At 60.7% G+C, this 25,037-nt stretch overlaps 2 protein-coding genes across 16 annotated transcripts in view; one reads left to right on the top strand and one right to left on the bottom strand.

Annotated features, from left to right (window-relative positions):
- LOC126046744 (dynactin subunit 2-like) overlaps positions 1-25,037 on the top strand; it is a 63,900-nt gene that overhangs the window by 2,217 nt on the left and 36,646 nt on the right. For 8 of the 15 annotated variants that reach the window (XR_007508397.1, XR_007508398.1, XR_007508399.1 and 5 more), the window contains exons 3-14: positions 2,641-2,737; positions 2,850-2,911; positions 5,474-5,572; positions 5,656-5,813; positions 5,925-6,072; positions 6,152-6,217; positions 6,297-6,335; positions 6,457-6,534; positions 6,678-6,749; positions 6,866-6,968; positions 7,083-7,174; positions 7,262-7,435. Coding sequence is in view for 5 of the 15 variants with exons in the window: in XM_049819540.1 (XP_049675497.1) it covers positions 2,641-2,737; positions 2,850-2,911; positions 5,474-5,572; positions 5,656-5,813; positions 5,925-6,072; positions 6,152-6,217; positions 6,297-6,335; positions 6,457-6,534; positions 6,678-6,749; positions 6,866-6,968; positions 7,091-7,174; positions 7,262-7,554 (1,299 nt within the window). In the remaining 10 variants the exon portion in view is untranslated. Of the gene's footprint in view, positions 1-2,185; positions 2,222-2,640; positions 2,738-2,849; positions 2,912-3,915; positions 4,348-5,473; positions 5,573-5,655; positions 5,814-5,924; positions 6,073-6,151; positions 6,218-6,296; positions 6,336-6,456; positions 6,535-6,677; positions 6,750-6,865; positions 6,969-7,082; positions 7,175-7,261; positions 7,579-8,718; positions 8,889-17,227; positions 17,343-25,037 lie in introns of those variants that run through there. The other 7 variants (XM_049819544.1, XR_007508406.1, XR_007508405.1 and 4 more) reach the window with 7 other exon arrangements.
- Positions 11,741-24,767, bottom strand: LOC126046697 (uncharacterized). The gene is made up of 8 exons (XM_049819435.1): positions 24,629-24,767; positions 21,617-21,747; positions 21,352-21,429; positions 21,152-21,229; positions 12,431-12,502; positions 12,214-12,316; positions 11,907-12,098; positions 11,741-11,757 (listed from the first exon to the last, which is right to left on the bottom strand). Exons 1-8 carry the CDS (start codon positions 24,765-24,767, stop codon positions 11,741-11,743), a joined length of 810 nt encoding a protein of 269 aa, XP_049675392.1.

Below are 25,037 nucleotides of genomic sequence, written 5' to 3'. Positions count from 1 at the left end.
TGCAGTGCCACATCCCCCCCACCGTGATGTGTCCCAGTGACACACCGCCCCCATCTCTCAGCCTGCCAGTGCTTTGGGGGGCCAAGAAGCGAGGGCAGGGCTCAGCCCCCACCTCATGCAGGGTGCGTGTCCCCATCTCCAGCATCTGCATCCTGCGTAATGTGGCTGAGGGCAGCAGAAGTAAGCAGGGCTGGACAGCCACCTGTCCCCGTTTACTTTGCTCAGGCTGTGCCCACTGGGCAGCACACAGATGACGAGTGGGACCTGTTGAGGGCGGTTCACCCCCATAAAACAGTTCTGAACAGTGGCAAGGGTCCCGCAGACCAGACCTGCGGCGGAGCCCATCATGCCCAGGCCATGGCTGTTCTCTGTGGGGCTGGTGTGTGGTGGCTTTAATGTGTGGTGATATAGGGGGCCTGTCATCGAGGCCAGCACAGCATGAGGGGTGCACCTGGGGCTGCGTGGTGACCCCTGGCTCTGCTGGCGAGGCTGAAAGCCAACAGGTGCTCACGGTTCACGGCTTAAATGGCTGCTTGGTCCCCCTCGGGCACTGCTTCACCAGCACGTGCTCCCGGTTGGCCCGAGCTGGGCCTTGGTGGCACGGAGTTGAGACCTGGCTTCTCCCAGCGGTGCAGCCAGCATCTGTGGGGGACATGGGGCCGGCGCAGCCCCACCACATGTGGGCTGGCATGGCACTGTGTACTGCACGTGGAGCAGGGGCATGCCGGGCCCCCGGCCCCCAATTCTGAGGGGGCCAAAAACATCCCTTGCAAGATCCAGGGCAGCAAGATGGACTGAAATGGGTTGTCTCCACCCAAAGTTGCCCTCGTCAGGCCTAGGTCACCCCAAAATGGTGCCCGAGAATAGAGAGGTGTCACACCGGTGAGTCCCTGTGGTTTTCCTTCCTTGTGGCCTTGCTGCAGGCAGGAGGCAAGGGTTACCAGGGTTTTAGTTGCTGTCATCTCCCGTCCTGGGAACCCCTTGTGCAGGTTCATGGTGTTTCTTGGCTCTCGCGCACTGAACTGACCTGAGTTTTCCCACCGCTCTTTCCCTCCCTGCTCCCCACCTTGCCTGGACACTAGTTTGCACAAGTAAGCCTGCTCACTGCTTCTAATTTGGCATGCTGTTTGGGATTGATTTTTGCATGCAGTAGATGTGCACGGGGTCCCGTAGCCGCTGCTTGTTGCTGCGTTGCCTGGTCGTGGCTGTGGGTCACCCTGCCGTGGAGCAGAGGGTAGGCAGCTGGCAGTGGCTGGGGGTCCCAGGGTGCGACGTGCTGCTGCTGCTGCCCCCCCTGCTCTCCCTTGCCCTCTTTGCATCTGCTCTGCCTGACTGCACGTGCTGCCCTCCTTGTCGTTCAGGACCCCCAGGGACCCCCTGGCCCCCCACGATGGGTCTCAGCCACAACACGCTCCTGCCCCGGCAGCCTTGTGCCCCCTCCCCAGTGATGCTGCCTGCACAGAGGCGTGCTTCCCAGGGCCACTGGCTGCCATCCCGCTGCAGCCCGTCCTGCCAGGCTTCACAGTACACTGGGGGCCTGGGCAGGACATGGGCAGGCGAGTGGGGCTGCGCTGAGCTCCCTTCCTTGCTGCCAGCACAGCATGGGCCTGGCTGCTAAGCAGGGGTCAGCTCGTGCCCCTCCAGGGACCAGCATCGGGGTTTTGCCCCCTGGACTGCAGCCAATGCCTCCCTCCTACCCTGGGAGACCAGGCACCCTCCAAGCATTGGGCTGCTCCGTGGGGGCCCATCCTGCCTGGGGCTCTGCCCACATCCCCCCCCAGGGGAAAAGAAGAGCTGGAGCTGGAGGGAGGTTATCAGAACGGGGACTCAGCTGCGTTGTCCCCGGACTTTGGCTGCCCCCTGCTCCCACACTTTCTCTGGGTACCTTGAGCACCCCTCATGGTGGCCGCGACCAGTGTGTCCCTGGCTGTCCCCAGCCCTGGCTGCCCTGGGGCACCCAACCAAGGGGTCCAGCCCACCGCTGCCCCTACTCTTGCAGCCACTGCCTCCGCCACTGCCCTCATTTCCACGCTGGCGGTCCTGTGTCCCATGTGGCTGCTGAGCCCTCACATGGGGCCAGCCCAGCAGCAGCCTTGGCAGAGGGATGTGGGAGATGGCAGGCTGTGCATGGGACAAACCTTCTAACGTGATTTTTGTCTCTCTCTTGCCCCTCTCCTAACCTTGCTCTGGCTTTCTTACCTCTGGGAAACGCAAGGAGCTGGTAAGAGCCTGTCTGTCAGCCAACGTAACCCTGTGCTCTGCTCGCGGGTGCTCGCTCCTGCCTCCCCTCAGCCAGACAGCCCCCCCTAATGCTGCTCCCACTGCTTTCACCCCTTCTTGTCCATCTGCAGCACACTAGGGCTCCCCGAAAGCGCTTCAGGCCATGATGAGCCACAAGGGCTGGAGAGGGGCTGCTGCGGCCCAGGGCAGCAGGTTGGGGGATCCTTTGCTGGCTTCCATTGCTGCATGTCAGTCCCTGGGGGCTGTGCCCCTGTCCTGGGGAGGATGGGGCCACCTTTGCCCCCTCTGTTACCTTCCATCCTCTCCCCAGTGCCAGCCCACCCCCGGTGCTGCAGGGAGGCGGCTTTGCCAACAAACTCTCGCAGTTTCCTCATCCCTAATGCTGAGCGTTGTGTGCAGGAGGAGCTCACCAGCACCAGTGTGGAGCACATCATCATTAATCCCAACGCCGCATACGAGAAGTTCCGGGACAAGCGCCTGAGCACCGAGGGAGTGGGTGAGCCAGGGGGTTCAGGGAAGGGTGGGCTGTGGGGATCCTGAGCTGACCCCAGGGAGGGCACAGCCACCCCAGGTATTTTGGGGTGACACCCTGCTCCTCCCTCTTCCAGATTTCTCCGATTGCATCAGCAAGCCCAGGACAACAGGCTACAAGTCTGGGGAGCATGGAATTGTGAGTCCAGAGCACAAGGGGATGTGAGCCACCACAGTGCACAGCCCCTCGTCCCCACTCACCCCACAGTGATGTCCCTGCCCAGGGCCACAGATCACACAGAATTACAGAAGGGTGGTGGTGGGAAGTTGGACCATCTGGTCCAACCCTCATGCTCAGGCAGGGCCACTTAGAGCCAGTTGCCCAAGACCATGTGCAGGTAGCTTCCGAATATCAAGGATGGAGACTCCACCGTCTCTCTGGGCAACCTGTGCCAGTGCTTGGTCGCACTCACAGTAAAAAAGTGCTTCCTGATGTTCAGGGGGAACCTCCTGCGCTTCAGTTTGTGCCCATGGCCTCTGGTCCTGGCACAGGGCACCACTGAGAAGAGCTGGGCTCTGTCCTCTTGGCACCCTCCATTCAGGTATTGATAAGATCCCTGAGAGCCTTCTCTTGTCCGGGCTGAACAGTCCCAGCTCTCTCAGCCTTTCCTCATAGGAGAGATGCTCCAGCCCTGTCAGCATCTTTGTGGCCCTTTGTTGGACTCTCTCCAGTATGTCCATCTCTCTCTCTTCTGTACTGGGGAGCCCAGCACTGGACACAGCAGTCCAGGTGTGGCCTCAGCAGTGTTGAGGAGAGGGGAAGGCTCACCTCCCTCGACCAGAACACTCCTAACGCTGCCCAGGACACCGTTAGCCTTCCTTGCTGCATCATGTTTAGCTTGGTGTCCACCAGGACCCCTGGAGCCTTTTCCAGAGAGCTGCTTTCCAGCTGGGTGGCCCCCAGCATAGATTGATGCTGGGGGCTGTTCCTCCCCAGGAGCGGGATTTCTCCTTGTTGAGCTCCATGAGGTTCCTGTTGGCCCATCTCTCCAGCCTGTCCCAGGTCCCTCTGAATGGCAGCGCGACCCTCTGGCATCTCAGCCACTCCTCCCAGTGTGGCATCATCTGCAAACCTAGTGAGGATTCACCCTGCCCCATCATCCCAATCATTAATGAAGATGTTAAAAAGGATCAGACCCAGCATTGACCCCTGGGGCACACTGGTTGTACTGGCCTCCAACTAGGACTTTGGGCTGACGATCATCACCCGATGGGCTTTGCTCTTGGGGCAGTTCAATCCACTTCACTGCCTGCTCATCCAGCCCAGACTGCAACACCTTCTCTTGGAGAATCTTATGGGAGATGGTGTCAAAGGCTTTCCTGAGGTCCTGGTAGACAATACCCACTGCTCTTTCCTTGTCTACCAGGCTGGTCACTTCACTGGAGAAGTTGATTGAGTTGGTGGAGCATGACTTCCCCTTGGTGAAGCCATGCTGCTTGCTTTTCATGTTTTTTCTGTCATTCATGTCCCTGGAAAGGGTTTCCAGGAGTAGCTGCTCCATTGCCTTCCCAAGGAAGAAGGTGAGGCTGACCGGCCTGTGGTTCCCTGGGTCCTCCTTCTTGCCCTGCTTGAAGGTGGGTTGACATTTGCTTCTTGCCTGTCCTCTGGCAATTCTCCCAGTCACTGTGACCCATGAAAGATTATGGAGAGTGGCCTTGCAATGCCATCAGCCAGTTCCCTCAGCCCTTGCAGGTGCATCCCACCTGTGTCCATGCACTTCTGTCTGTCCCATTTCCTTAAGTGTTCCCTGAGCTGATCCTCTTCCACCAAGGGTACATCTGCCTTGTGCCAGCCTTTCCCCAGCCACTGTCACTGGGGATTCCTGATGGCTGGTCGAGACAGAGGCGAAGGTGGCCTGCAGTGCCTCAGCTTGTCCCGTGTCTGGTGTCCCTGTCCAGGCTGAGTTCCAGCTGGGCTTTGGCTTTCGTAACCTTGTCGCTGGCTTCTCGGGCAATGTCTCTCCTCCTCCCAGGTTCCCTATCCCTGCTCCAGCTTCTACCTTCTTCCTTTCTGTGTCTGGGTTTGGCCAGGAGCTCCTGTTCACCCAGACGGCCTCCTGGCTTTTCTGCCTGACAGCCCACCCATTGGGACGGAGCGCTCTGGAGCTTGGAGGAGATGATCCCTGAATATCAACCAGCTTTGTTAGGCCCCTCTTCCCTCTATTGCCTGATCCCAGGGGACTCTTCCAAGCAGACCTTTGAAGAGGCCAGAGTCTGCTCTCCTGAAGCCCAGGACTGTAAGCCCCCTCCTTCCTGCCCTCAGCATCCTTGTGGTCACTGCTGCCCAGGCTACCTTTGACATCCACATCCCCAACAAGCCCCTCCTTGTTGGTGAAGACGAGCACCAGCGGAGCCCCTCTCATTGGCTCCTGTGTTACTTGGAGGAGGCCGTTGTTGTCAGTGCCCTTAGAAGCCTCCTGGGCTGCTCGTGTTCTGCTGTGTTGTCTGTCCAGCAGGTCTCTCTGAAGTCCCTCATGAGGATCAGGTTCCTCTGAATACGAGGCTTCTCCTACCTGTCTGTCAAGGGCCTCACCCGCTTGTCCTCCCCGGTCAATCCCTTTTATTGCCTTTCTGCACAGGTATGGGCAGGCACTGAGGGGAGTTGGGTACCAGCATCCTACCCACCACCTCCTGCCCTGGGTGCCTGGTGCATGGGCAGGCCGTGAGCCCCCGCCTGACCCCCCTGTTCCTCTCTCTGCAGCTTGGCAAGGGTCTTGGTGCCAAAGAGACGCCCCAGCAGCGGTACCAGCGGCTGCAGCACGAGGTGCAGGAGCTGGTTAGGGAGGTGGAGCAGATCCAGGTGAGCATCACCCCTCCCCTGGGGACCGGTGGGGAGGCTGTCCCAGAGGGGTGACACAGCCACCTTTCCTCCCTTCCCAACAGAGCACGGTGAAGGAGGTGGTGAAGGAGGAGCTGACGCCCGTGGCCTTGGCCAGGCAGGTCGAGGGCCTGAAGCAGCAGCTGGTCTCCAGCCACCTAGAGAAGCTGCTGGGCCCTGCTGCAGCCATAGACTTTGCAGATCCCGAAAGTGCCCTGGCCAAGTGAGTGGGGTCCCAGGACCTTGGGGCCGCAGCTAGGGGAGTTGAGGGAGGATGGCAGCATCCCCATGGGGTGGTGCTGGGGTCCCATGCCCACCTTTGCCTCCTGCCCAGGCACCTGCTGCAGCAGCTGGAGGTGGTGAGGTGCAGCAAGGTGGCAGCAGGGAAGACCCCTGACAAAGCCCCAGTGCCCACCGGAGACGCTGTCACCCTTGAGCTGTACTGGCAACCGGAGCAGGACCACTTTGCCCAGACTGCCAAGGTGAGCATGAGGGGGGGGACACTGCACCTGACCCCAAAGTGGCGTGTCCTGCCATCTCACCCCCTCAACTCCCCTCCAGATCACAGAGCTGGAAAAGCGGCTGGCGCAGCTGGAGGCGATGGTGCTGTGTGAGCCTGACAGCCAGGTGAGAGGCCAGGGGTGCCTGCCCTGCCACTCTCCTGCCCCCCCATCCTGCCCCACTAATGCAGTTTCCTTCCCCACAGAACCCGCTGTTGGTGGGGCTGAAGGGCACCAGCCTCGTGGTGAGTCAGGCAGGGGCTGGGGGAGTGCAGAGTCCCTTTCCCCCACCCTGTAGCCATAGCACTTGGGGGGGCAGCCCCTGGGTGCTGCCGTGTCCCCCCTCACCCTGCTTTCTGTCCCCAGGAGACCGTGCAGGTCCTGCAGGCCAAAGTGAACATCCTGGACGTGGCCGTGCTGGACCAAGTGGGGACCCGGCTGCAGGTGAGGGGGGGGCAGAAGGAGGGAACTGCACGGTGGGTGTCAGGGCTCCAGGGGAGAGCCACAGGACAACAGTGGCCAAGGCCATGAAATTGGGCGTGGGCAGCGCTGGATTTGGGATCTCGCATCTGCTTCCCCTTTCCCAGAGCGTCCTGGGGAAGATGAATGAAATTGCCGAGCACAAAGCAACCGTGCAAGATGCCAACACCCAGAGCAAGGTAGGAGCTGGAGGGGAGGCAAGCCCCAAAGGCAAGCCCAGCACAGCAGGGGATATTCGGACCCCCCCTTCCAGACTGTGCTTACCTCCCCCTTCTTGCCCTGGCCCATCCACCAGATCCACCAGATCTATGAGACGATGCAGCACTGGGACCCCGTGGCCAGCACCTTGCCTGATGTTGTGCAGAGGCTGGTGACCCTCAGGGACCTGCAAGAGCAAGGTGAGGGGCTGGAGGGGATGTTGGGGACAGTGGCATGGTGTCACTGGGAGCATCTTGGGAGGGGTGGTGGCTCTGCTCCCTGCCTCCCGCACTGAGCTCTCTTCTCCCTCCCAGCCACACAGTTCGGGCAGGTCCTCATGCACTTGGACACCATGCAGCAGGAGATAGTGGGTGCTCTCAAGGCCAACACCATGCTGCTGGCGGAGGTGGGTCCCACTAACACCCACTGGGCTGGAGTGGGATCCCCTTCCTGCCCCCGCCGCTCATACCCTTCCCCACTCGCGCCCCCCCAGGCCCAGCAGACAATGAAGGAAAACCTGGCTGTCATAGAGGACAGCTTTGTGGACATAGATGCCCGCGTCAAGCGGCTGCAGAAGTGACAGCACCCTGGAGACACCCTCGCACCAAGCATCCCTGCCGCCGCCACGGCCCTGCGACCCTCTGGGAATCTCTCCCTCCCCAAGCAGGTACCAGCCCCTGCTTGTATTATACTATGGCTCTGGTCCCCTGCCCAGCATGGGGGCTGGAGGGGTCTCCACACCTCTCCATTCCCACATCGGAGTGGGGGGTGGTGGTGTCTCTGTAGCCCCCTGATTTGCCCTAATAAACAGCTCAGCTCAAAGCGTATCAGTGTCAGAATCTCCTCTAGACTGTGGGGCATGAGCGTGGACAGGTGCTGGGTTTTAAACGTGTCTTTTCATGGTGCATAATCCCCCCACCCCCCCGCAGCCTCCTCGGTGCACTAAATCCAATTGCTCTGTCAGAAAGCTGTGACCCATGGGGAGAACGTCTCCTCGTTGCCAGCCGTGGGGCAGGAGGTAGTGTGGGTGGGTGGGGGTGGCCTGGGGCAGGGGCGCGTGGCCCCCCCCACAGGCTGGCGGAGATGATTATTGCTGGGACTGGGGGATGGAAGCAGGGGGGAACCTTGTTTTTGGTGTGGGACAACCTGGTGCAAAACTAATCCCGAGTAGATGCAGCCATGGGGCTGCGGCCCCCTCACACCAGAGGTGATGGGGGGCAGAGGGACCCCCAGCATGCAGAGTGGGCACTGGGGACGGAGCCCTGGCTGCATCCCCTCACGCCAGTCCTGTCCCCCCAGCGCGGGGGTGTCCCTGGGGTGGGGGCCACCTCTGGCCCCGGTGGGTTTGAGCCCTGGGGGCAGTTGCTGGGCCATGATCTTGTGGGGATGGCGGAGGCGCGGTGGGATGGCCGCCAGCACCGGGGTGAGCACTGGAGGGACACAGGCTCCTCTGGAGGGACAGGCCAGCACAAGGAGGACGGCAGGTGCCCTTTAGGTGAGGGAGCAGCTGGAGAGCGTGGAGCTCTGCCTGGCTGAAGAGCAGAGTGAGGGTGACTGAGGGCTCCTGGGTAAGGACTAAAGAGCAGGCAGGGAAGGGTGACGTTGCAGTGGCTGCCTGCTACAGGCTGCCTGACCGGGCAGAAGCAGCGGGTGAGGCCCTCACCGGCCAAGTAGGAGCAGCCTCCTGTTGGTGGGCCCTGGTCCTCATGGGGGATTTCGGAGAGACCTGCTGGAGGGACGACACAGCAGGACATAACCAGCCCAGGAGGCTCCCAAGGGCACCGACGACAACGGCCTCCCCTTCTAACAGCGAGGCCTCTCCCCTTCTTGTCAGTCAAGGTCCCTTGCGCATGGCTTCAAAGCCACCTTTACGCGGTGGGTTTTCTTCGGTAACAGAGACAAGGTGACGCGCTTGTCCTACAATCACAGGTTTCTTTATTCTCGTTCTAGTTTGATTTCAAGAGAACTGGGACCTCCCTGGGCAGCTCCCAAAGGCGTCTTTCAGCTCTGGTGGCAGGACTCCATCGAGCATGTCGCTCTTCAGGAGGACGAAGATGAGGAGGATGATCATCTGCAGGAAGGCGAGGAACAGAAGAAATCTCCTGCGGGACAGGAGAGGGGTCAGGCAGAGCAGGGAGTAAATTTGTCTCAGCTCTTGACAACCACCCTCTTTGAATGCCACCGTGGGACCTCGCGCCGCGCTGGGCACAACACACCCTGCTCGGGACTGGCTGAGGCTCCGCTGTACCTCTCCCCAGTGGGCCCCCAAAATCCCCCGCTACGTGCTGCCCAAGCAAGGAAGAAAAGAAACCCTGAAGTACTTCATCCCTGACAAGTCCAAAGCTGCCCAGTGCCCCTGGACCAGTGGCACGGGCATCCCACTGCGTAGGGAAGAGCCCCGGCACCCCGAGCCCCCAGAGCAACTCACCGCAGCCAAGAAGTGATCTTACACCTCCTTGACGCCAGCTGCTCCTCCTACAAGCCAAGGCACACAGGGACATGCGTTGGGGTGCGTGAGGCAGCTGAGGTCTGGGGGCTCAGACCCCCTCCCTCGTCCCTGCCGAGATCAGTGAGCGCCCCCGTGTCCCCTAGGCACAGTGCAGACCCTTCCCTCCCCAAGGCCCACAGCGGGGTTGTCTGTCCTACCAGCCGCACAGCCACCAGCTCCTGCAGCACGCTCTCGCCTGCCACGTCTGCCTGCGCCGCCGTCTTCCCCCTGCTACAGACACCGCGGGGTTTGGGCTGTGAGAAGAGACCTTGGCCAGCATGGTGAACCCCTGGGTGGCCAACAGGGAGCACCAGGCAACCCCGGCATCCCAGCACCGCACAGACCCACCCCAGGCCCGGAGGACACGGAGGAGAGCCTGGGAGCTGCTCAGAGTTGTGCAGAGCTGCTTCCAGGAGTCCCGAGTTGCTCAGTGCTGTTTTGAGCCACTTAGACAGGGCTCTCCAGAGCGGGCTGGAGGAGCCAGGAAGATGTCTGTGAGCAGCAGAGGCCTGCCCAGTGCTGCTCAGCAACCCCCCCAAACCCCCTGCCCCAGATTTCAGTCAGGGCCCCGCTGCCACTCACAAAGCTGTTGGCTCTTGGAGGCCTTTCCGTCTCTCCCGCAGGTGCTGGAGCTTGTTCCTCAGCAGCTGGAGAAGCAAAGGGCCTGGTTAAGAATCCATGCCATGCCTCCTCTGAGGGGGTGTTCCCCCACGAACACGTTGAGCCCCCGCGCCCCCTGTCCCCAGTACCTCATTGATCAGGGCCTCCTCCTGAAGAGCTTTTACCGCCTCCGCCCACTGCTCCCTCTGCCAAGCCAGCGGGGGACGTCGCGGGGAGCCATGCGCAGGAAGGGGTACCTCCTGCGCCACTTCCAGGCCTGCAGCTGCCTCCCTCTTTGCCATTTGAAAGTGCTTCTGCGAGAGAAGAGGGGAGGAGGAGGAGAAGCCGTCAGGGCACCGGGACACTCCCCAAGCGCACTCTCCTCCGGCTGCGCTCGGGCACTGCCTTTGCCCTCGCGTCCCCTCTCCTCCCCAGCCCTGCAGGCAGACAGAGGGACCCTCAGGCCCGACTCTGGACACGGGCCTGAGCAACTGGCTCTGGGTGACCCCACCTGAGGAGGGGCACTGGACGAGACCAGATCATCTCCAGAGGTCCCTTCCAACCTCAGCCAGACTATGGTTCTGTGCACTTGCCTTCATCTGGGCCATCTGCTTCTCCAGCTGCTGCAGCTCCATGCTGCTCTTTTCCAAACAGCGTTCCATGACGCAGTTCCAGGAAGATGAGCCGCACACGGGCACCCTCTTCCCGAGGTGTTGGGGGCACCAGGGACTGATGGGGAGAGAAGGAGCTCCCCCTTCCCTGCTGTGCCGGGTGCCCGTGCGGGGTCCGTGAAGCTGCTCTGCCCTCACTTGCCTCTCCCCCGTCAGGGCCTTCCGCTGCATGGTAGCCATGGGACAGGTCGTTGGCGAGTTCTCTCCAATCTCCTGCCTAGCAGCACCGAGGTTGTTCCCCAAATGCTCCCCCGCCTCTGGCAGCAGCCCCTTTTATACCCGCCGCGGGGCGCCGATGTCACAGGCCCAAGGCGACATCACAGAGACACAGTCATCGCTGTCCACTGTGACATGGCCGCCAACTCCCTGGGCTGGCGCCAAGAGCTGACCTGGGGCCCAGCCGCTTCCACTGGGGAACGGGGCACCACGCTCAGCATGGCTCTTAGCCCACCGGTGGGAGCGACCGCAGGCACCACCTGTTGATGTCTCCCTGGCGGGTTTGATGGTTCCTTCACCAGGCGGCTGCCACAGCTCCCCACCGCAGGACCAAGCAGGAGCCAGGCTGCGCATGTAGTCCCAGCAGACGCTCAGACACGCGCGTGCACCACGAGTGTGCGCATGTGCACGGACGGCCACACCACATGGGCTCCAGTGTCCAGCGCCCACCAGGATCCAGGATCCAGGATCCAGCCCCAGAGGGGAACAAGAGCCCAGGAAGGGGAAGAATGAAGACTAGCCCTCTGCTCTAGCCCGCACAGACACCAGGCTCCCAAGAGGAATGGGGTCTCTCACCGGCTCAGAGAGCAGCACCTGCTGTCATACGAAGGGACACCAGGAGGACGGAGTCGGGGCACGCGGCAGGCAGGCAGTGACCCCCCTGCTTCGGCTGTGGCCCCTCGAGCAGCTGTTTGCAGCGGCATCACATTCGGGATGTGGCAGCCCAGGTCTACTCAGGATTAGTTTTGCACCAGGCTGTCCCACACCAAAAACAAGGTTCCCCCCCGCCTTCCATCCCCCAGTCCCAGCAATACCCATCTCCACCAGCCGGGGGGTGGGGGGGGGGGGGGCCATGCGCCCCTGCCCCAGACCACCCTCACCCACTCGGGGTCATCCCCATCCCACACACATACACACACACTACCTCCTGCCCCACGCCTGGCAACGAGGAGACATTCTCCCCACGGGTCACAGCTTTCTGACAGAGCAATTGGATTTAGTGCACCGAGGAGGCTGCGGGGGGGTGGGGGGGTTATGCACCATGAAAAGACACATTTAAAACCCAGCATCTGGGCCACACTCATATCCTACAGCTTAGAGGAGATGCTGACACCGATACACTTTGAGCTGAGCTGTTTGTTAGGATAAATCGGGGGGCTTACAGAGACAGCACCACCCTCCACCCCGAGGTAGGAATGGAGGGGCGGTGGCAGGGGCAGAAAGGGGATCCCACTGCAGCCCAGGGGTGTTGGTGGAACCCACCTCCGCCAGCAGCACCGTGTTGTCCTTGAGAACACCCGCTATCTCCTGCTGCGTGCTGTCCAAGTGCATGAGGACCTGCCCGAACTGCGTGGCTGGGAGGGAGAAGAGAGCTCAGTGCTGGTGGGGGGGGAGCAGCATGAACCCCCTCCCCCGAGATGCTCCCAGTGACACCATGCCACTGTCCCCAACGTCCCCTCAGCCCCTCACCTTGCTTGTGCAGGTCCCTGATGGTCACCACCCTCTGTGCAACATTGGGCAAGGTGCTGGCCACGGGGTCCCAGTGCTGCATCATCTCATAGATCTGGTGGATCTGAGGGATGGGCCAGGGCTAGAAGGGGGGGTGAGCGCAGTCTGGAGGGGGGGCTCCATATGTCCCCCACCATGCCAGGCTTGCCTTTAGGGGGGCCTCCCCTCCAGCTCCTACCTTGCTCTGCGTGTCGGCATCTTGCACAGTTGCCTTGTGCTTGGCTATTTCATTCACCTTGCCCAGGACGCTCTGGGGAGGGGGCAGCAGAGGTGAGACTCCAAATCCAGCACTGCCCACCCCCAATTTCATGGCCTTGGCCACTGCCATCCCATGGCTGTCCCATGGCCTCCTGACACCCACCGTGCAGTTCCCTCCTTCTGCCCCCCTCTCACCTGCAGCCGGGCCCCCACTTCGTCCAGCACGGCCACGTCCAGGATGTTCACCTTGGCCTGCAGGACCTGCACGGTCTCCTGGGACGGAAAGCAGGGTGAGGGGGGACACGGCACCACCCTGGGGCTGGCCCCCCCAAGTGCTATGGCTACAGGGTGGGGGAAAGGGGCCCTGCACTCCCCCAGCCCCTACCTGACTCACCACGAGGCTGGTGCCCTTCAGCCCCATGAAAAAAATGGTCATCAGAACTGAACACAATCCTTCCAAAACAACTTCTGCCTAAAGAACACAGCAAAACCAAACAAGACCACATTCTCTACAACTCTAACCACTGCCGTCTCACAATTGCTCAAGATGACAACTCAAGTTTGCCGATTCCCAGGTCAGGACTACAGCAAAACGACCCCCGGGTACCTGAAACTCAGAAAATTCAACTGTTTGTTTGGTCAACAGGAATTCCCACTTACCAGAATTGGTATCCTCCTGACAACTGGCATGGTCACACAAAGAGGTGGCATGAAACTAGTCAGTAGACTACATAAATAAAATATGCTAACCGTGTCATTCAAGATACCAGCCTTGCCAATTTGGGGATCACCTGCGCAAGACAGTGAGGAGAGCCCTGCCGTTGAGTCACGAGGTTCAGAGTGGACCCCCTTGCTTTCCAGACTCCTTCTCACAGAGGAGCCTAGGGGCAGCTAGATCCACTCCTAGTCCCAGACTTGGGCAACGGTTCATGGCTAAGGGGATGAGGTATGCAGATCAGAGAAAGAAAAAATGACACCAAAAGACAAGAAAGGGGAGATTTCGCCTGCTAGATCTACTCCTAGTCCCAGACTTGGGCAACGGTTCATGGCTAAGGGGATGAGGTATGGGGATCGGGGAATGAAAAAAATGATACCAAAAGACAAGAAAGGGGAGATTTTGCCTGCTAGATCCACTCCTAGTCCCAGACTTGGGCAACGGTTCATGGCTAAGGGGATGAGGTATGCAGATCAGAGAAAGAAAAAATGACACCAAAAGACAAGAAAGGGGAGATTTCGCCTGCTAGATCTACTCCTAGTCCCAAACTTGGGCAACGGTTCATGGGTAAGGGGATGAGGTATGGGGATCGGGGAATGAAAAAAATGATACCAAAAGACAAGAAAGGGGAGATTTCACCTGCTAGATCCACTCCTAGTCCCAGACTTGGGCAACGGTTCATGGCTAAGGGGATGAGGTATGGGGATCAGGTAAAAGAAAAAAAGACACCAAAAGACAAGGAAGGGGAGATTTTGCCTGTCCATTTTAGGGATCGGCTCAGGGAGATAGTGAGGAGAGCCCTCCCGTTGAGTCACGAGGTTCAGAGTGGACCCCCTTGCTTTCCAGACTCCTTCTCACAGAGGAGCCGAGGGGCAGCTAGATCCACTCCTAGTCCCAGACTTGGGCAACGGTTCATGGCTAAGGGGATGAGGTATGGGGATCAGGGAAAGAGAAAACTGAGACAAGAAAGAAAGCAGACATTTCACCTGTCCTTGCTGCAACGCTGGGCCAGTCCCCCGAGGGCGCCAGCCGCTCAGCCGATGGGTCCCGCCAGCCGAGGACGCCACCGCCAGCCGAGGACGCCAGTCAGTCAGTCAGCGAGTCGTCAGTCCGTCAGTCAGTCAGTCAGTCAGTGAGTCGTCAGTCAGTCAGTCAGTCAGTCAGTCAGCCTGTCCGTCCGCCCGTCAGCCGAAGGCGCCAACTCCCTGGGGGCCAACGCACGCGGCGCTGCCCTTCCCGTCCTTTTATGATCTCCTCGCCCCGCCCCCGGCGGGCACTCGAGCCAATCAGGCGTCACGCGCGGTTCGCGCTTCCAGAACCTCCGCGAGACGGGCCGTCGGGCTTGGGGGCCGGCTCGGGGAGTCGCTTCTCCCTCCCTGCAGGTGGGACCGGTCTTGGCCCTCGGGCCGTAGAGGGCGAGCTGCCCCGCTCGGCCTATCAGAACAGGGAACCGCGAGCCCTCCGGCCCGCGCGCCGAGCCCGTTGCCGCCCGCCCGCCCGCCCGCCGCCGCAGCTGCCCGCGGTTCGTTGCCAGGCAGGGTTCGTTGTGAGGCAGAGCGCGCCGCGAGGGCGAACCGGCCCCGCCGCAGAGCTTGAGGCGTTAACCCCTTCAGTCTCTGACCGCCGCTCTGGACAGTAAAGCTCCAGCTCCGGCTGCCCCGCCGGTCTGGAAGCCACAGCGAAGCAGATTCCAAAGTTAAAGGGCATCGGTTGAAACCCACTTCTTGGTCACACCGACTTCAGCCGGCCCTGTTCGAAAATCTGATATTGACGGCTTTGATCTTCAAGTTCGTGAGGGGGCCGACATCTTAAACGTCGCTCTGACCTACAGGGCAAAGCTACCAGGCGTCCTCGCTTTTCCCCAGTTTCTTTTCATTACAGAAATTACCAAGTGACATTTCTGCGCTTTTGCCGCACCCAAAAATCAGTGCAGCATTGCTCCTTTACAGGCCAGTTAAAACCTGGGCCTAGGCAAAGAAGGAATTTGGAATTCACAGAATACTAGAATGGGTTGGGTTGGAAGGGACCTTAAAGACCATCTCCATGGGCAGGGACGCCTTCCACCAGACCAGGTTGCTCCGAGCCCCATCCAGCCTGGCCTTGAACACTGCCAGGGATGGGGCAGCCGCGGCCTCTCTGGGCGACCTGGTCCAGTGCCTCACCACCCCCGTTGTAAAAAAATTCTTCCTTTGTCCAGTCTAAACCTACCCTCCTTCCGTTTAAAACTGTTGCCTGTTGTCCTGTCACTACAGGCCCTGGTAAAAAGTCTTTCTCTCTTTCTTAAAAGCCCCCTTTATAAATTGAAAGGCTGCAGTAAGGTCTCCCCGGAGCCTTCTCTTCTCCAGGCTGAACAACCCCAACTCTCTCAGCCTGTCCTCACAGGAGAGGTGCTCCAGCTCCCTGATCATCTTTGTGGCCCTCCTCTGGACTCGCTCCAACAAGTCCATGTCCTTCTTATGGGGCAGGGCGGGGCCCAGAGCCGGATGCAGTACTGCAGGTGGGGTCTCGCCAGAGCGGACTACGGGGGGAGAATCACCTCCCTCAACCTGCTGGTCACGCTGCTTCGGATGCAGCCCGGGATACGGCTGGCTTTCTGGACCGCGAGCGCACATTGTCAGGTCCCGTTGGGCTTCTCATCAACCAACTCACCCAAGTCCTTCTCCGCAGGGCTGCTCTCAATCCACTCATCACCCAGCCTGTATATGTGCTTGGGATTGCCCCGAGCCACGTGCAGGACCTTGCGCTTGGCCTCGTGAGCGCCATGAGGTTCACACGGGCCCACCTCTCGAGCCTGTCAAGGTCGCTCTGGACGGCATCCCTTCCCTCCAGCGTGTCGACCGCACCAGACAGCTTGGCGTTGTCGGCAAACTTGCTGAGGGTGCGCTCGATCCCACTGACGGAGTCGGGAACGCGGCAGGCAGGCAGGCAGTGACCCCCCTGCTTCGGCTGTGGCCCCTCGAGCAGCTGTGTGCAGCGGCATCGCATTTGGGAGGTGGCAGCCCGGGTCGCTCCGGCCACCATCCGACAGGGCCTTTCCCCTCGGCAGCGAAACCTGCGAGCGGCTGGAGAAGCTGGCAGGGAGCAGCCAGGGGAGGGAGGTAGTGTGTGTGCATGTGTGTGGGATGGGGACGACCCCGAGTGGGTGGGGGTGGCCTGGGGCAGGGGCGCGTGGCCCCCCCCCACAGGCTGGCGGAGATGATTATTGCTGGGACTGGGGGATGGAAGCGGGGGGGAACCTTGTTTTTGGTGTGGGACAACCTGGTGCAAAACTAATCCCGAGTAGATGCAGCCATGGGGCTGCGGCCCCCTCACACCAGAGGTGATGGGGGGCAGAGGGACCCCCAGCATGCAGAGTGGGCACTGGGGACGGAGCCCTGGCTGCATCCCCTCACGCCAGTCCTGTCCCCCCAGCGCGGGGGCGTCCCTGGGGTGGGGGCCACCTCTGGCCCCGGTGGGTTTGAGCCCTGGGGGCAGTTGCTGGGCCATGATCTTGTGGGGATGGCGGAGGCGCGGTGGGATGGCCGCCAGCACCGGGGTGAGCACTGGAGGGACACAGGCTCCTCTGGAGGGACAGGCCAGCACAAGGAGGACGGCAGGTGCCCTTTAGGTGAGGGAGCAGCTGGAGAGCGTGGAGCTCTGCCTGGCTGAAGAGCAGAGTGAGGGTGACTGAGGGCTCCTGGGTAAGGACTAAAGAGCAGGCAGGGAAGGGTGACGTTGCAGTGGCTGCCTGCTGCAGGCTGCCTGACCGGGCAGAAGCAGCGGGTGAGGCCCTCACCGGCCAAGTAGGAGCAGCCTCCTGTTGGTGGGCCCTGGTCCTCATGGGGGATTTCGGAGAGACCTGCTGGAGGGACGACACAGCAGGACATAACCAGCCCAGGAGGCTCCCAAGGGCACCGACGACAACGGCCTCCCCTTCTAACAGCGAGGCCTCTCCCCTTCTTGTCAGTCAAGGTCCCTTGCGCATGGCTTCAAAGCCACCTTTACGCGGTGGTTTTTCTTCGGTAACAGAGACAAGGTGACGCGCTTGTCCTACAATCACAGGTTTCTTTATTCTCGTTCTAGTTTGATTTCAAGAGAACTGGGACCTCCCTGGGCAGCTCCCAAAGGCGTCTTTCAGCTCTGGTGGCAGGACTCCATCGAGCATGTCGCTCTTCAGGAGGACGAAGATGAGGAGGATGATCATCTGCAGGAAGGCAAGGAACAGAAGAAATCTCCTGCGGGACAGGAGAGGGGTCAGGCAGAGCAGGGAGTAAATTTGTCTCAGCTCTTGACAACCACCCTCTTTGAATGCCACCGTGGGACCTCGCGCCGCGCTGGGCACAACACACCCTGCTCGGGACTGGCTGAGGCTCCGCTGTACCTCTCCCCAGTGGGCCCCCAAAATCCCCCGCTACGTGCTGCCCAAGCAAGGAAGAAAAGAAACCCTGAAGTACTTCATCCCTGACAAGTCCAAAGCTGCCCAGTGCCCCTGGACCAGTGGCACGGGCATCCCACTGCGTAGGGAAGAGCCCCGGCACCCCGAGCCCCCAGAGCAACTCACCGCAGCCAAGAAGTGATCTTACGCCTCCTTGACGCCAGCTGCTCCTCCTACAAGCCAAGGCACACAGGGACATGCGTTGGGGTGCGTGAGGCAGCTGAGGTCTGGGGGCTCAGACCCCCTCCCTCGTCCCTGCCGAGATCAGTGAGCGCCCCCGTGTCCCCTAGGCACAGTGCAGACCCTTCCCTCCCCAAGGCCCACAGCGGGGTTGTCTGTCCTACCAGCCGCACAGCCACCAGCTCCTGCAGCACGCTCTCGCCTGCCACGTCTGCCTGCGCCGCCGTCTTCCCCCTGCTACAGACACCGCGGGGTTTGGGCTGTGAGAAGAGACCTTGGCCAGCATGGTGAACCCCTGGGTGGCCAACAGGGAGCACCAGGCAACCCCGGCATCCCAGCACCGCACAGACCCACCCCAGGCCCGGAGGACACGGAGGAGAGCCTGGGAGCTGCTCAGAGTTGTGCAGAGCTGCTTCCAGGAGTCCCGAGTTGCTCAGTGCTGTTTTGAGCCACTTAGACAGGGCTCTCCAGAGCGGGCTGGAGGAGCCAGGAAGATGTCTGTGAGCAGCAGAGGCCTGCCCAGTGCTGCTCAGCAACCCCCCCAAACCCCCTGCCCCAGATTTCAGTCAGGGCCCCGCTGCCACTCACAAAGCTGTTGGCTCTTGGAGGCCTTTCCGTCTCTCCCGCAGGTGCTGGAGCTTGTTCCTCAGCAGCTGGAGAAGCAAAGGGCCTGGTTAAGAATCCATGCCATCCCTCCTCTGAGGGGGTGTTCCCCCACGAACACGTTGAGCCCCCGCGCCCCCTGTCCCCAGTACCTCACTGATCAGGGCCTCCTCCTGAAGAGCTTTTACCGCCTCCGCCCACTGCTCCCTCTGCCAAGCCAGCGGGGGACGTCGCGGGGAGCCATGCGCAGGAAGGGGTACCTCCTGCGCCACTTCCAGGCCTGCAGCTGCCTCCCTCTTTGCCATTTGAAAGTGCTTCTGCGAGAGAAGAGGGGAGGAGGAGGAGAAGCCGTCAGGGCACCGGGACACTCCCCAAGCGCACTCCCCTCCGGCTGCGCTCGGGCACTGCCTTTGCCCTCGCGTCCCCTCTCCTCCCCAGCCCTGCAGGCAGACAGAGGGACCCCCAGGCCCGACTCTGGACACGGGCCTGAGCAACTGGCTCTGGGTGACCCCACCTGAGCAGGGGCACTGGACGAGACCAGATCATCTCCAGAGGTCCCTTCCAACCTCAGCCAGACTATGGTTCTGTGCACTTGCCTTCATCTGGGCCATCTGCCTCTCCAGCTGCTGGAGCTCCTTGCTGTTCTTCTCTAAACAGCGTTCCATGACGCAGTTCCAGGAAGATGAGCCGCACGCAGGCACCCTCTTCCCGAGGTGTTGGGGGCACCAGGGACTGATGGGGAGAGAAGGAGCTCCCCCTTCCCTGCTGTGCCGGGCGCCCGTGCGGGGTCCGTGAAGCTGCTCTGCCCTCGCTGGCCTCTCCCCCGTCAGGGCCTTCCGCTGCATGGTAGCCACGGGACAGGTCGTTGGCGAGTTCTCTCCAATCTCCTGCCTAGCAGCACCGAGGTTGTCCCCCAAATGCTCCCCCGCCTCTGGCAGCAGCCCCTTTTATACCCGCCGCGGGGCGCCGATGTCACAGGCCCAAGGCGACATCACAGAGACATAGTCATCGCTGTCCACTGTGACATGGCCGCCAACTCCCTGGGCTGGCGCCAAGAGCTGACCTGGGGCCCAGCCGCTTCCACTGGGGAACGGGGCACCACGCTCAGCATGGCTCTTAGCCCACCGGTGGGAGCGACCGCAGGCACCACCTGTTGATGTCTCCCTGGCGGGTTTGATGGTTCCTTCACCAGGCGGCTGCCACAGCTCCCCACCGCAGGACCAAGCAGGAGCCAGGCTGCGCATGTAGTCCCAGCAGACGCTCAGACAGACGCGCGTGCACCACGAGTGTGCGCATGTGCACGGACGGCCGCACCACATGGGCTCCAGTGTCCAGCGCCCACCAGGATCCAGGATCCAGGATCCAGCCCCAGAGGGGAACAAGAGCCCAGGAAGGGGAAGAATGAAGACTAGCCCTCTGCTCTAGCCCGCACAGACACCAGGCTCCCAAGAGGAATGGGGTCTCTCACCAGCTCAGAGAGCAGCACCTGCTGTCATACGAAGGGACACCAGGAGGACGGAGTCGGGGCACGCGGCAGGCAGGCAGTGACCCCCCTGCTTCGGCTGTGGCCCCTCGAGCAGCTGTGTGCAGCGGCATCACATTCAGGATGTGGCAGCCCAGGTCTACTCAGGATTAGTTTTGCACCAGGCTGTCCCACACCAAAAACAAGGTTCCCCCCCGCCTTCCATCCCCCAGTCCCAGCAATACCCATCTCCACCAGCCGGGGGGCGGGGGGGGGCCATGCGCCCCTGCCCCAGACCACCCTCACCCACTTGGGGTCATCCCCATCCCACGCACATACACACACACTACCTTCTGCCCCACGCCTGGCAACAAGGAGACGTTCTCCACACGGGTCACAGCTTTCTGACAGAGCAATTGGATTTAGTGCACCGAGGAGGCTGCGGGGGGGTGGGGGGGTTATGCACCATGAAAAGACACATTTAAAACCCAGCATCTGGGCCACACTCATATCCTACAGCTTAGAGGAGATGCTGACACCGATACACTTTGAGCTGAGCTGTTTGTTAGGATAAATCGGGGGGCTTACAGAGACAGCACCACCCTCCACCCCGAGGTAGGAATGGAGGGGCGGTGGCAGGGGCAGAAAGGGGATCTCACTGCAGCCCAGGGGTGTTGGTGGAACCCACCTCCGCCAGCAGCACCGTGTTGTCCTTGAGAACACCCGCTATCTCCTGCTGCGTGCTGTCCAAGTGCATGAGGACCTGCCCGAACTGCGTGGCTGGGAGGGAGAAGAGAGCTCAGTGCTGGTGGGGGGGGAGCAGCATGAACCCCCTCCCCCGAGATGCTCCCAGTGACACCATGCCACTGTCCCCAACGTCCCCTCAGCCCCTCACCTTGCTTGTGCAGGTCCCTGATGGTCACCACCCTCTGTGCAACATTGGGCAAGGTGCTGGCCACGGGGTCCCAGTGCTGCATCATCTCATAGATCTGGTGGATCTGAGGGATGGGCCAGGGCTAGAAGGGGGGGTGAGCGCAGTCTGGAGGGGGGGCTCCATATGTCCCCCACCATGCCAGGCTTGCCTTTAGGGGGGCCTCCCCTCCAGCTCCTACCTTGCTCTGCGTGTCGGCATCTTGCACAGTTGCCTTGTGCTTGGCTATTTCATTCACCTTGCCCAGGACGCTCTGGGGAGGAGGCAGCAGAGGTGAGACTCCAAATCCAGCACTGCCCACCCCCAATTTCATGGCCTTGGCCACTGCCATCCCATGGCTGTCCCATGGCCTCCTGACACCCACCGTGCAGTTCCCTCCTTCTGCCCCCCTCTCACCTGCAGCCGGGCCCCCACTTCGTCCAGCACGGCCACGTCCAGGATGTTCACCTTGGCCTGCAGGACCTGCACGGTCTCCTGGGGACGGAAAGCAGGGTGAGGGGGGACACGGCACCACCCTGGGGCTGGCCCCCCCAAGTGCTATGGCTACAGGGTGGGGGAAAGGGGCCCTGCACTCCCCCAGCCCCTACCTGACTCACCACGAGGCTGGTGCCCTTCAGCCCCATGAAAAAAATGGTCATCAGAACTGAACACAATCCTTCCAAAACAACTTCTGCCTAAAGAACACAGCAAAACCAAACAAGACCACATTCTCTACAACTCTAACCACTGCCGTCTCACAATTGCTCAAGATGACAACTCAAGTTTGCCGATTCCCAGGTCAGGACTACAGCAAAACGACCCCCGGGTACCTGAAACTCAGAAAATTCAACTGTTGTTTGGTCAACAGGAATTCCCACTTACCAGAATTGGTATCCTCCTGACAACTGGCATGGTCACACAAAGAGGTGGCATGAAACTAGTCAGTAGACTACATAAATAAAACATGCTAACCGTGTCATTCAAGATACCAGCCTTGCCAATTTGGGGATCACCTGCGCAAGACAGTGAGGAGAGCCCTGCCGTTGAGTCACGAGGTTCAGAGTGGACCCCCTTGCTTTCCAGACTCCTTCTCACAGAGGAGCCTAGGGGCAGCTAGATCCACTCCTAGTCCCAGACTTGGGCAACGGTTCATGGCTAAGGGGATGAGGTATGGGGATTGGGGAATGAAAAAATGATACCAAAAGACAAGAAAGGGGAGATTTTGCCTGCTAGATCCACTCCTAGTCCCAGACTTGGGCAACGGTTCATGGGTAAGGGGATGAGGTATGCAGATCAGAGAAAGAAAAAATGACACCAAAAGACAAGAAAGGGGAGATTTCGCCTGCTAGATCCACTCCTAGTCCCAGACTTGGGCAACGGTTCATGGCTAAGGGGATGAGGTATGGGGATCGGGGAATGAAAAAATGATACCAAAAGACAAGAAAGGGTAGATTTCGCCTGCTAGATCCACTCCTAGTCCCAGACTTGGGCAACGGTTCATGGCTAAGGGGATGAGGTATGGGGATCGGGGAATGAAAAAAATGACACCAAAAGACAAGAAAGGGGAGATTTCGCCTGCTAGATCCACTCCTAGTCCCAGACTTGGGCAATGGTTCATGGCTAAGGGGATGAGGTATGCAGATCAGAGAAAGAAAAAATTACACCAAAAGACAAGAAAGGGGAGATTTCGCCTGCTAGATCCACTCCTAGTCCCAGACTTGGGCAACGGTTCATGGCTAAGGGGATGAGGTATGGGGATCAGGTAAAAGAAAAAAAGACACCAAAAGACAAGGAAGGGGAGATTTTGCCTGTCCATTTTAGGGATCGGCTCAGGGAGATAGTGAGGAGAGCCCTCCCGTTGAGTCACGAGGTTCAGAGTGGACCCCCTTGCTTTCCAGACTCCTTCTCACAGAGGAGCCGAGGGGCACCTAGATCCACTCCTAGTCCCAGACTTGGGCAACGGTTCATGGCTAAGGGGATGAGGTATGGGGATCAGGGAAAGAGAAAACTGAGACAAGAAAGAAAGCAGACATTTCACCTGTCCTTGCTGCAACGCTGGGCCAGTCCCCCGAGGGCGCCAGCCGCTCAGCCGATGGGTCCCGCCAGCCGAGGACGCCACCGCCAGCCGAGGACGCCAGTCAGTCAGTCAGTGAGTCGTCAGTCCGTCAGTCAGTGAGTCGTCAGTCAGTCAGTCAGTGAGTCGTCAGTCAGTCAGTCAGCCTGTCCGTCCGCCCGTCAGCCGAAGGCGCCAACTCCCTGGGGGCCAACGCACGCGGCGCTGCCCTTCCCGTCCTTTTATGATCTCCTCGCCCCGCCCCCGGCGGGCACTCGAGCCAATCAGGCGTCACGCGCGGTTCGCGCTTCCAGAACCTCCGCGAGACGGGCCGTCGGGCTTGGGGGCCGGCTCGGGGAGTCGCTTCTCCCTCCCTGCAGGTGGGACCGGTCTTGGCCCTCGGGCCGTAGAGGGCGAGCTGCCCCGCTCGGCCTATCAGAACAGGGAACCGCGAGCCCTCCGGCCCGCGCGCCGAGCCCGTTGCCGCCCGCCCGCCCGCCCGCCGCCGCAGCTGCCCGCGGTTCGTTGCCAGGCAGGGTTCGTTGTGAGGCAGAGCGGGCCGCGAGGGCGAACCGGCCCCGCCGCAGAGCTTGAGGCGTTAACCCCTTCAGTCTCTGACCGCCGCTCTGGACAGTAAAGCTCCAGCTCCGGCTGCCCCGCCGGTCTGGAAGCCACAGCGAAGCAGATTCCAAAGTTAAAGGGCATCGGTTGAAACCCACTCCTTGGTCACACCGACTTCAGCCGGCCCTGTTCGAAAATCTGATATTGACGGCTTTGATCTTCAAGTTCGTGAGGGGGCCGACATCTTAAACGTCGCTCTGACCTACAGGGCAAAGCTACCAGGCGTCCTCGCTTTTCCCCAGTTTCTTTTCATTACAGAAATTACCAAGTGACATTTCTGCGCTTTTGCCGCACCCAAAAATCAGTGCAGCATTGCTCCTTTACAGGCCAGTTAAAACCTGGGCCTAGGCAAAGAAGGAATTTGGAATTCACAGAATACTAGAATGGGTTGGGTTGGAAGGGACCTTAAAGACCATCTCCATGGGCAGGGACGCCTTCCACCAGACCAGGTTGCTCCGAGCCCCATCCAGCCTGGCCTTGAACACTGCCAGGGATGGGGCAGCCGCGGCCTCTCTGGGCGACCTGGTCCAGTGCCTCACCACCCCCGTTGTAAAAAAATTCTTCCTTTGTCCAGTCTAAACCTACCCTCCTTCCGTTTAAAACTGTTGCCTGTTGTCCTGTCACTACAGGCCCTGGTAAAAAGTCTTTCTCTCTTTCTTAAAAGCCCCCTTTATAAATTGAAAGGCTGCAGTAAGGTCTCCCCGGAGCCTTCTCTTCTCCAGGCTGAACAACCCCAACTCTCTCAGCCTGTCCTCACAGGAGAGGTGCTCCAGCTCCCTGATCATCTTTGTGGCCCTCCTCTGGACTCGCTCCAACAAGTCCATGTCCTTCTTATGGGGCAGGGCGGGGCCCAGAGCCGGATGCAGTACTGCAGGTGGGGTCTCGCCAGAGCGGACTACGGGGGGAGAATCACCTCCCTCAACCTGCTGGTCACGCTGCTTCGGATGCAGCCCGGGATACGGCTGGCTTTCTGGACCGCGAGCGCACATTGTCAGGTCCCGTTGGGCTTCTCATCAACCAACTCACCCAAGTCCTTCTCCGCAGGGCTGCTCTCAATCCACTCATCACCCAGCCTGTATATGTGCTTGGGATTGCCCCGAGCCACGTGCAGGACCTTGCGCTTGGCCTCGTGAGCGCCATGAGGTTCACACGGGCCCACCTCTCGAGCCTGTCAAGGTCGCTCTGGACGGCATCCCTTCCCTCCAGCGTGTCGACCGCACCAGACAGCTTGGCGTTGTCGGCAAACTTCCTGAGGGTGCGCTCGATCCCACTGACGGAGTCGGGGCACGCGGCAGGCAGGCAGTGACCCCCCTGCTTCGGCTGTGGCCCCTCGAGCAGCTGTGTGCAGCGGCATCGCATTTGGGAGGTGGCAGCCCGGGTCGCTCCGGCCACCATCCGACAGGGCCTTTCCCCTCGGCAGCGAAACCTGCGAGCGGCTGGAGAAGCTGGCAGGGAGCAGCCAGGGGAGGGAGGTAGTGTGTGTGCATGTGTGTGGGATGGGGATGACCCCGAGTGGGTGGGGGTGGCCTGGGGCAGGGGCGCGTGGCCCCCCCCCACAGGCTGGCGGAGATGATTATTGCTGGGACTGGGGGATGGAAGCGGGGGGGAACCTTGTTTTTGGTGTGGGAC

Source organism: Accipiter gentilis, chromosome 16 (genome assembly GCF_929443795.1).
Source record: "Accipiter gentilis chromosome 16, bAccGen1.1, whole genome shotgun sequence".
NCBI classification, from domain to species: domain Eukaryota; kingdom Metazoa; phylum Chordata; class Aves; order Accipitriformes; family Accipitridae; genus Astur; species Astur gentilis.
This window is presented reverse-complemented; position numbering and strand designations above follow the sequence as displayed.